The sequence below is a fragment of the Gekko japonicus genome, unplaced genomic scaffold (assembly GCF_001447785.1).
Source record: "Gekko japonicus isolate JY-2015 unplaced genomic scaffold, Gekko_japonicus_V1.1 scaffold111, whole genome shotgun sequence".
Taxonomy (NCBI): Eukaryota; Metazoa; Chordata; class Lepidosauria; order Squamata; family Gekkonidae; genus Gekko; species Gekko japonicus.
In genome coordinates, this window is record NW_015171505.1 from 1,455,361 (window position 1) to 1,466,906 (window position 11,546).

The 11,546-nt window shown below is 46.8% G+C and overlaps 1 protein-coding gene across 3 annotated transcripts in view; it reads left to right on the forward strand.

The window, feature by feature from the left end:
* Positions 1-5,566, forward strand: part of MTHFS (5,10-methenyltetrahydrofolate synthetase (5-formyltetrahydrofolate cyclo-ligase)) — a 26,414-nt gene extending 20,848 nt beyond the window's left edge. For all 3 annotated transcript variants that reach the window (XM_015419262.1, XM_015419263.1, XM_015419264.1), the window contains exon 3: positions 5,219-5,566. In XM_015419262.1, the coding sequence (XP_015274748.1) occupies positions 5,219-5,442 (224 nt within the window). In that variant the 3' untranslated portion in view covers positions 5,443-5,566. The remainder of the gene's footprint in view (positions 1-5,218) is intronic.
* Positions 5,567-11,546: the final 5,980 nt, after the last annotated feature.

Below are 11,546 nucleotides of genomic sequence, written 5' to 3' on the forward strand. Positions count from 1 at the left end.
GGGGGGGGGGGGCTGGGTCCAGAAATATATGTCTGCTTTTACTGCTGATGATGATGCCTCCCTGAAAGCGTTGCCAGATTGTGTCCGTAGCCCTGAAGGTCTGATTTATTCTGGAGACAAACTGTATGTGCCTATTTCAATGAGGAGGGAGGTGATGGAGTCTGCTCACGGTTCGAAACTGGCAGGGCATTGGAGTTTTGTTAAATCTCTGCAACTCATCCGCAGACAGTTCTGGTGGCCTCAAATGCGCAAAGACCTCTTGACGTTTGTTCGGTCCTGCCAAACCTGTGCCTTGACTAAACCCAGAGTGGGCAAGCCTCCTGGTCTTCTGCAGCCACTCCCTACCCCATCGAGACCGTGGGAAGTGGTGTCCATGGACTTTATTACTGACCTCCCTGCGAGCAAAGGGAACACTGTTATTTGGGTGGTTGTTGATTTATTTTCTAAGCAAGCTCATTTTGTGCCTTTTCCTTCCTTGCCTACAGCTCAGAGGTTGGCGAAATCGTTTATGTCTCACGTGGTGAAAATTCATCAATTACCTGCTAAGTTAATTTCTGACAGGGGGACCCAATTTGTTTCTAAGTTTTGGAGGGAACTTCTTTCCATTTTAGGGGTGGAACAAGGGCTCAGCAGCGCGTATCATCCTGAAACTGACGGACAAACGGAACGAGTTAATCAGACCCTGGAGCAATATCTGCGTTGTTTTACTAATTATCAACAGAATGATTGGTGTGAATTGTTGCCTCTTGCTGAATATTGTTATAACAATACTGTCCATAGCTCCACGGGCATGTCTCCTTATAAAGCTGTCTCTGGTTACGACAGCCCCCCCCTCCCTTTCCTGGAGGGGATGGGCCAACGTCCTGTGGGGGATGCTGATACATGGTGTATGTCCTTGCAAAAAGCATGGCCTCTGCTATGCCAAACACTTGACGCAGCCAAGGCTGCTTACAAGACCCAGGCAGACAAGGGTAGGGTGGTGGGGTTTGATCTGAAACCTGGGGATCTTGTGTATGTCTCGACCAAGAACATTAAGATGCTGCGGCCTAGCAGGAAATTGGGGTGGAAGTTCATAGGTCCATTCAAAGTGCGTAAAGTCATAAATGATGTGGCGGTTGATGTTGTTTTGCCTAAGAATTTACGTGCTCTGCATTCTGTTTTTCACATGAGCCTGTTGAAGAAGGATCCTGGCCCGTCTCCCTGGAGACCAGCAGTTACTCCTCCTCCACCTGTCATTTTGGAAGGGGATGAACATTTTGAGATCGCTGATATCCTTGATTGTAAAGTGAAACGTGGTAAACTCTGGTACCTTATCGAATGGGTTGATTTCGGTCCCCAGCACCGCGAATGGGTGGAAGAAGGGGATATTCGGGCCCCTTACCTGATCCGTAGTTTCCACAGAAGGTTCCCGGACAAACCGGGAGGTCTCCCGCCCAGCCCGGGAGATCTCCCGCCCGGCCCGGGAGGTGTGTTGTAAGTGTATTTTAAGGGGGGCAGTATGTCAGCAAGCTGCCATTCTGTTTTCTGTGACCTCTGTGTACATATCCTTTCCCTGTTGCACCCGGCTTGTTTTCTATCATCCTGCTCCTGCGTTGGAATGCAAAAGATAACTGCTGGAGGTTGTGTGGGGGAGAAGATGCTGTAATGCTTGCCTATTGCTTTTCCCATGAGTACTGCACCTGTGTTTTGTCTGATGTTCTGCCTGGTTCCCATGGACTGGGCGCGCAACCGTTTCATTAGCCCGCCAGCGGGAAAGCTATTCATTGGATCTGTATTTGTTTGAAGTTCCTTTATTATGCTTGACCTAACTGTGTATCCCCAGTTCTAACAAAGAACGTGTTTGAGTATGTCTTCAACGCTTTGAAATAAATTTTGCTTTTCTTGAAAACGTGGATTTATTCTCGATGCTTGGGGATCCAACAATGGCCCTTTCCACCCCCAAGAGTTTCAACAGCTCCCCCCAAAACGTAGAAGCGAATTGGGTCCCCCTGTTGGAGATAATTTTGCCCAGGAGTGTGTGAAGGTGCACCACGTGTTGTAAAAATGCTTTTGCTAAAACCTTTGCGGAGGGCAACGAAGGAAAGGGGACGAAGTGAGCCTGTTTAGAAAACAGGTCAACAATCACCCAGATGACTGTCATGGATTTACTAGGGGGCAAGTCTGATAAAATCCATGGATATCACTTCCCATGGTCGACTCGGAGTGGGAAGCAGTTTCAGCACCCCCGGGGTTTTCCCCAGTCTAGGTTTGCACATGACACAAGTTTGGCATTACTTAACGAACGAGGACAAATCCTTGCGCATGAGTGGCCACCAAAACTGTCTTTGTAAGAGCTGAAGGGATTTGACAAACCCTGTGTGGCCAGCGAGTTTGGAGCCATGGACCGCTGCCAATACTTCCCCCCGCAAAGTTTTAGGGGCGAATAGTTTTGTGCCACGGTACCAGCATCCATCCACTTCCAGTTCCATTCTCCCTTCCCCTTCCACCTCCGTTCTGTCATCATCCGAGAAGGTGGAGGCAAATCTGGCAGTCCAGTTAGTTCCTCCCACTTGAGCAGGAGGGGAGGGGGCGGAGCCGGGGGGAGGAGCCCTCACAGCTTCGAGTTGTCACCGCCCCACCCAGCTGCGAGGGTGTGAACATGGAGTCCAATGTCTCCTCCCTTTGGCTGTCATGTTGAGGGAGGCGTGACAGTGCGTCAGCTAAGGAATTAGCTGAGCCTGGGAAATGGTGGAGCCGTGAACCGAAACTTAGAAAAGACATCAGCCCACCATAACTGCTTAGCGTTGAGACTACGGGGGGGGGGGGCCAACACTTGCAAATTTCTGTGATCAGTCCAAACCTCAAAAGGCACTCGGGCCCCCTCCATGTAGAAAGTGCTAGCCGGATTCCTCCTGCCTCCTTGTCCCAGACCAACCAGTTGCGTTCAGTCTCATTGAACTTGCGGGACACATAGCCTGGGGTGTAATCGCCCATCGTCCCCCTCTTGCAGGATTGCCCCCCCCCACGGCAACATCAGATGCATTGACTTGGACGATGCATTTTTTATTTTCATCGGGGTGGGCTAACACCAGCTCCGAAGTAAAAAGCGCCTTAAGGCGGTCGAATGCCTCCTGGCATTTGTTTGTCCAGAGCAGCTTAGTGCCTGGTTTGGTAGCCTCTGCGCCTTTCTCTTTGGTTTTCAATAGATCAGTGAAGGGCAAGCTGACTTGGGCAAAGTTGGTCAGAAAATTTCGATTAAAATTCAAAAATCCGAGGAAGGCTTGTAGCTGGTGGCGTGTGCGGGGGGCTTCCCATCCCAGTACATCCCGGAACTTCCCCGGTTCCATTTCCAGCCCCTTCTCCAAAATCCTATATCCCAAAAAATCAATGGCTGTTTGGTGGAACTCGCATTTGGACAACTTAGCAAACAGTTTGTGCTTGTGTAACATCTGGAGTACTTCTCTCACCAATTTCATTACTCTGACTACAAAGTAAGGCAAATCCTCCGGGTCTCTGGCCAACGTCACCTCGATCAGGTCTTTGGGACAGTGGAGGACCTGGCCCCTGGGGCTTCCTGGTTGGGGCACTGGGGTATGACCGTCCCCATCTGGGCCAAGCACTGGAGCCCCCGGGCCCGCTGGCTGTCCCAGTACCAGAGGTACAGGTGGTCCCTGAGGTGGACCCTGATGGGGGGGGGAAAGGGCTGGCGCTTGCTGCTGTGCTTCCTGCTCTGCTCATAGCGCCCGGATTACCATATCCGGGATGCCCAGGATCACCTCCTTGAAGTCTTGCATCATTTGTCGCTGAGCCTGTTCCACCTCTACAATTCGCTCGGCCAGACCGAGCTCTTCGTCCCCTGGGAACTGGTGTCCGCTGCGTTCTTTCATGCGGCCCGTCACCCACGCTCGGGTCGCAGCTTACGATGTTGCCCAATATGGTAGGAAACTAGAATTGCCCAGCATCGAACCGGCTGTCTCTCCGAGGGCCCTTGGTCAGGACATACCGGTATGTTTCCTCCGTCAAATCTGGGTTAAACTGGACCCACGTAACGGCCCGGGTTGGTACAGCTGACCTCCCTGCTGCCTTGGCCCCTTCGGTGTCAAGAAGATGTGGGCTGATGCCGTCTTCGGGATAGTCCCAGTGCCCACAGTCATCACTAATACCTCGGACTGGGTAGTGGGGGTCTCCTCCCCATCATTGTGGGTACGGGTTTGTTCTCTTCCCCGCTCATCTCGTCGTGACAGAGGCGAACAATAAGGATGATGAGGATTTCTAACAGAATGTCAGGACCCACAGCCAAACAACGGAACACACACTTCCAAGAAAGGTTTTGCTTTATTGTCAGTACTATGGTTGCAGTAACATGGTCACTGTTAGGAATTACTAGCCAGGAACAAGCATACAATAATATATCAGATTCAAAAAGCCCCCCCCCCCACCACCTGTGGGCCAATCACCCCTTTTCCCATGGCGGGAAAAAGAAACTGATACTAGGCGTGGGATTCTGCCCAGAGTGAAATCAGGAGCAGGCCTTGGGCTTGTATGCCAAGAAGATAACTAGTGAACTGTGTGTTCACACTGTCATTAGAATGCAGGGTTGCCCTGTCTCTACACGATAGATTGCAAAGAAGGGGCCTTGTTAGTGTGTTGTTGCAAAATGAAACAAAAATCCAGCAGCACCTTAAGGTAGTCCTTAACATTCATTTCAATATGAGCTTTTGGGAGCTACAGCTCATTTCTTCAGATATGCGAAAGGAAAGTGGGTTGGGGAGAAGGAGTTAAGGCAGAGAGTGAATTCTGCCATGAATTTTTCAAGTCTAAAACAGTGTGTCTGAATTCTTTTACCCTGCCTTTTATTGATCTGGCTTTATGCTACTCTATATATTTTATTGGCTGTTTCTGTATTTTTATTGTTCTAATTTATGTTGCTGCAAGCAGAGGTCCATCAGTGGCTATTAGCCACAAGGTATATATCGAACACTATATCTTTGACAGTGATGCTCTGTATTCTTGGTGTTTGGGGGCAACAGTTGGGAGGGCTTCTGGAGTTCTGGGTTCCTGATAGCACCTGGCTTTTGGCCACTGTGTGAACATAGTGAGTTGGACTGGATGGAACATTGGCCTGATCCACCGTGCCTTCTCTTATGTTCTAAGCCACATTGAGAGCAACATGGTAAGATAGTTTAAACACAGAAATTAAGTGGTTTTAACAATCTGTCTGTCTGTCTTTTGTCAACAGATGGTCTTGATCTCATCCTAATGCCAGGACTGGGCTTTGACAAAACAGGCAACAGACTAGGAAGAGGAAAAGGGTACTATGATACATACCTCGAAAGGTGTACCCACCACCCCAAAGGAAAACCTTACACCATCGCCCTAGCTTTCAAAGAACAAATTTGTGATGTGGTCCCTGTGTCCGAAAATGACATGAAAGTTGATGAAGTCCTTTTTGAACCCAACTAAACCATGACATTTTGGTGGCTAGGATAGCCAGGGGAGGAAACCAAGCACTAGTCTCACAGATGCCTACCCCCCATTGGGCTGCTCACTGTCAGCTAAGCTGCCATGGAGGTTGGGGGGGGTGTCAGTTGTACTCTAATCACCTTTGCATTCCTTCTGTGCTTCTTCGCTGCTGTAACGCTTATCTCAAAGTCCTGCAGGTGGTGGAATGTTGATGTCTACTACTAAGGGAACCATGGGAGCAAGCTTGGTTCCCAGCTTCAGCGCAAACGGTCGGAGCTCTTTCTCCCGCGCACGGGAGTGTGGCTAATTGGCCAGGGCAGTGGGGTGTGTGCATACAAATACCCTATATCCTATTATGCCCCAGGGGCAGCCGCCATTCTTAACAGTGCCTATGTTAATGCATCTATAGCTCTTCAATAAAGTATTAGCTTTCCTGCTAAGCGTGTACTACGTTGTTGGCTGTGGGTTCTGACACTCACTTGTGCACCTTCCCCATGGGATACAAAGTGATCTGAACAGGCCTCCACAGATTTGGTGTGACATTATTGCAATGGAGTCAGCGCGCATATTTAACTAATACGCATTGAATGGGCTGGGTTTAAGGGAATGTGCTGCAAAACAGGAAGATCACAGTTCAGATTTCTCCTCTACTGCCAACTCACCAGGCAAACTGCTGTTATTCAGCTCCTGTCCCTTCCCACCTTTTGCAATATGATAATCGTGCTGACCGACCTTACAGGGTTGTTGTAAAAGATGTTGAGATGGTGTATGTGAAATGCTATAGAAGTTTTAAGAATGTTTCTGGTCAGTTATCCCTGTCCTTCCACATTCAGTGCCTCATCAAAACAAAGTTTGAGTCCAGTGGCCAACAAAGTTTTATTCAAAGTGTAAGTTTTTGTGTGCAAAGCAGACTTCTTCAGACAAATGGAATCAAATCTCCTCAAGGCTTAGTAACAGGAAAAAACAGGGGGGCAGCTGTTAGGAGGGGCCACTCAAAGCTGAAATTGCAGAGCTGAAATTTGATCAAGTAAGACCAATGGATAGCAGCAAATTAGCAAGTAAATTCAAGAATTAAGAAAAAGGTGTGATAATGAAGCTAGAGTCCAGCAGTGCCCCCAAGTGCCTCATTATATTTGAGTCCTATCAGTTTCTTTCTCCCTTGCTTCCACATGTTTATATAGACTTCAGCTTTTCTGTACTCTCTGAATAAGCAGTGCTTTTTTTGTAGAAAGTTAAATGGAGGTCTGTATAATTCAGTAATTCCCAAACTGTGTTTTGGAACACTCTAGTGTAGCTTTTTTTTTTTTTTAATTGGAGTACCAAAACTGGTGTGCTCAGAACAGTGAAACATACAGATGTTAGCCAAATTGCTTTATTCCTTTATAATAATGTTGTGGGGAATTATGATATTAAAAATAGCAATTGGCAAATAGGGAGCAATAACCTTTGTATACAGGAGTCCCGCCTTTTCCAGTAAGCCAGAAAATAAACACAGAGACCAAATATTTAGTGAAATGGTTTCTTTACTGAGAAGTCTTTACAAGCATACAATAAATTCAAGCACACACACAATTACACAGAACTAGGAAATGTAGATGGAAAGGGATAGTGACATTCGCATTAGCAGGCAAATCGTTGGTGGGTGATACATACCTGTCCTGAAGAGGTGAAGCAATCCTTACAGCGGAAAAATAAGGGAGACTATAATGGAAAAATGGGGTCGTATTCTGAATTGGCAGAACACGTGGAGAGAATCTGGACAGCGCTTACACCGAGAGTCCGTAAGATAGGGTAAGGTTAGGTATAGAGGAAGAGAGAGAGCAAGCATGGTGGGTCCTGCTCTTTTTATACACTATCCCCTGTCACGTCCCTAGTCCCCAGGAAGCTGCTTGGCAAAAATTAGTTGCAGGAGGATGGTGGGGCTAATGGTTGGGCAATATTGATTCTTTTATTACTAACAGTGACACCTTTAGAAGACAATAGCAGCAGTAGCCAGGGTGATGGGCTTGGTAGGCATGATGTAACAGCCAGTTAATCCCTTTATGCAAGAGTTCTTTTGTCATAATGGGCAGCCTACGTGCAGTATCTGGTGAAGGTGGGGGGCTGCTTGCATGCTAGCAGAGGTTTTTGCTCATGGGGTCTCTGTGGAGTTCAGGCTTCCCCTTGCATGGCATGGTGTTCCTCTGCAGCATGCTTTTACTAGCTTCTCTGTGTTGCCGACCCCAAATAGACCGTGGGAGGTGATTTCCATGGATTTCATCACAGACTTACCCCCTAGCAAATCCATGATGGTAATTTGGGTAGTCGTGGATTTATTCTCCAAACAAGCTCATTTCATTCCATTCCCCAGTTTGCTGACGGCACGGACGTTGGCCAAAGCATTCCTCCCTTGGGGGGAGGTGTTGCAAGCCGTGCATGGCTCTAAATTGTCGGGACACCCGGGTTTTGTTAAGTCCCTTCAACTCCTGCAGCGGCAATTCTGGCGGCTGCAAATGCGGAAGGATTTATCCTCCTTTGTCAAGTCTTGCCATATCTGTGCCATGAGTAAACCCCGGCCGGGGAAAAACCCGGGATTATTGCAGCCTCATCCAACTCCGAACCGGCCCTGGGAGGTGATATCCATGGACTTTATTATGGATCTCCCACCAAGCAAGTCAATGACTGTCATGTGGGTGGTAGTGGATTTGTTTTCCAAACAGGCACACTTCATTCCGTTTGCTTCCCTGCCCACGGCAAAAGCACTGGCTAAAGCGTTTCTTTTACATGTGGTCCGTCTGCACATGCTCCCGGCCAAGGTGGTGTCTGACAGGAGGACCCAATTTATTTCCCGGTTTTGGGGGGAGCTGATAAAATTGATGGGGATGGAACAGGGCCTGAGCAGCGCCTATCACCCAGAGATTGACAGCCCGATGGAGCGGGTTAATCAAACTTTGGAGCAATATCTCCGTTGTTTCACCAATTATCAACAGGACGATTGGGTGGATTTGCTGCCTCTGGCCGACTGCTGTTATAACAACACTTGCCATTCCTCAACCGGACTTTCCCCATTTAAGGCTTTGTATGGCTACGATAGCCCGCCTGTGCTTTTCTGGAAGGGAACAATGACTTTGGGTTGGGGGATGCAGCTCAATGGTGTCAACGGTTAAAGGAGTCATGGCCGCTCCTGTGCAAGACTTTGAATGTTGCCAAGGAGGCATACAAGAGTCAGGCTGACAAGAGAAGGGTGGAGGGATTGGCTCTTAAGCCTGGGGACTCCGTGTATGTGTCTACTAAAAACATAAAAGTCTTAAGACCTAGCTGGAAACTAGGTTGGAAATATCTTGGTCCTTTCAAGGTGAAAAGAGTGATCAATGATGTGGCTGTAGATTTGGATCTACCTAAAAACTTGAGAAACCTTCATTCTGTATTTCATTTCAGCCTCCTGAAACGGGATTCTGGGTCAAGTCTCTGGCGTCCATCGCAGCCGGTGCCCCCTCCTATCTTGATTGAGGGCAAGGAACATTATGAGATCTCTAAGATTCTGGACTCTAAGATTAAACGTGGAAAACTGTTGTATTGTGTTGAATGGCTGGACTTTGGTCCCCAGCATCTCGAGTGGGTGGAAGCGGGATATTTGGGCCCCTTGGTTGTTGCGGAAGTTCCATAGCAACTTCCCAGACAAACCGGGAGATCTCCCAGAATGACCGGGAGACCTCCCAGAGTGGATGGGAGAAGCGGGTTTTTGAGAGGGCAGAATGTCAGCTATGCTGCCATAAGGTTTGGGGGTGGGGTGCTCGCTTGCCAAGTCCGCTGCATTCCTTCTTGGCTTCTGTAATGCTTGCTTATCTATGGCCTTGCAGGTGGTGTGTGGTGTCTGGGATTTAAGGGAACCGTGGGAGCGCTTTAGGTTCTCAGCTTCGGCTCTAACGGCCTGGGGCTCCTTCTCCCGCACGTGGGAATGTGGCTAATTGGCCTAAGGAAGGGTGTGTGTGCATACAAATACCCTATATCCCATTATGCTTGTAGGGGTGACGCCATTCTTAACAATGCCTTTGTTAATGCATCTATAGCTCTTCAATAAAGTATAACCTTTCTGATAAACATGTACTCAGTTGTTGGCTGTGGAACCTGACAGCAGCTAGCTGACAGTCTCCAGCAGCCAGTTGTAACAGGTGTTTTTTGGTGGGCTGTATCACCCTCAGATTAAGGCAATTACCTTGGGGTAGCCAAGGCAAGCCTGCTATAGGTCATGGTGGCTCCTCTTGTACCCTAAAGAGAGTGAGTGGGCATTTAACCAACCCCCCCTAACTCGAGCAAAATTTTGGTGTTACACAGGTTATAAAAATGCTGAATGTTGAAATATGGGCAAGAGGGTTCTTATTTACTCTGCTGGTAGAGCTGTCCAAAGATTCTCAAGTTTTGGAAGGGTCAACGAGTATGAGATAACCTCACAGAAGATCTCCTGGAAACGGGAAGTTATATTATTGAACATATGGGACGAGAAAGTAAGAGACTAAGTGAAAGAAATCACTGCACTGCTACGTGCAACTGCAAAATTAGCAATAGCAGCAGCATGGAAAACACCAAACCCTCCGACTCTCAAAGCATGGCATGATAGAATTTGGGAACAGTTTGTAATGGCGAAAATAACAGACCTGAATCACAGTGCGCAAATGCAAAACATTAAGTCACATGCAAAATTGACGCGAAAATGGGAACTGGTAATAAACTATCTGACAAGACATGAAATAATCCCATCTAATCCACAGTATCTCAAATGGTTATTTGTCTGAAAACACCAACAAAAAATAAAGAAGACCCGATCAAGGAAAAAGGCAAACTAACACAGTTCATTTTACCCAATACGAAACCCAGTATCTGGCACATTAGTGATTAGTATTAGCTATTTAAAAACTCTTATAATATATGGTAGAGTCATTCGGGTGACTATGTAGAATGCAGAATTGTAAATTTGTAACACTTGGTTCATATCTGTATTTATGTGGAAAAATAAAAAAAAATACTTGACAAGGAACAAGCATCAAGTATCATAGGAGGTTAAAAAAAAAAAATTGCTGAATAAAGAAACACGTCCTGTGCTCTGAACACCTCAGTGGGAAGTTGAGCTAGAAGTGAGATTCTGTATCATTTAGAGATGGTATGTGGAGGATGGGATGTTTGCCACTCGAGGACTCCAGTTTTGATATTTTGTCTGAGATTCCAACTCAAATCAATTTCATGTCCATCTCCTATTTAGTCCTTTATAGCTACCCATTGCCGTGAGGAATTCATGCGACAGTGCATTTGATTGCAAGCAATTGGATCTTTGAGATTCATGCTGTTCCCACAGTTTTAATTAGCAACAGCAAGACCCAATAGTGACAATGGTGGTAATTATTCATTCAATTTGATGCAAATGTCAGCTAGATCAGAACTACAAGAGGCATTTCCTGATCCTCTGTCCTTTATAGCTGTACCACTGTAAATAATTTAATCTGTATTTCCCATGGTGCATCATTCTTTAAATGTCACCAGTCTGCTGATCTGCTGGTCAGAAGTTGTTCTTTACAATTGGTATAATTTACACTGGCTGGTCATGCAAATTCAGCATGCACGACCCCTGCAGCCCCCCACACATTTATCCTCTGAAGCTAGTGTTTATCAAAAGCTAACTCAATGAATTACAAAATAAGTGCTGCACATTGCCATTATACATCGTAAACATTTCCTATCCTCTTTTTGAACTATAAACCTCTTATATTCAAATGCGGAACTGTTTACAAATAACTTTTGACTTTGCTATAATTTTTGAAAAGGAACTTGAGCAAATGTGTCATCTAGCCTGTGCATCCGTAGGAAAAGAAGCTGGGCTGTTCATTTCTGTCAGAAGTTATTTTGAGTATCTTGCCAGTCAGCACATTCAGAATCAACATGCAACAGGGAAAAATTGAGCACATGGAAACTTTACCCTATAACATGGCACACTGTGTCCCTTGCCGTGTGTGTGTTTACCTGGATGGACATCTAGCTCTTCTCTCTGGACCTCTGATCTTCTGGATCGGTAACTATGATTTCCCCAAAACCCGATTCCTTTCTTTGTTTCTAATATGGAGGAATTTCAGACA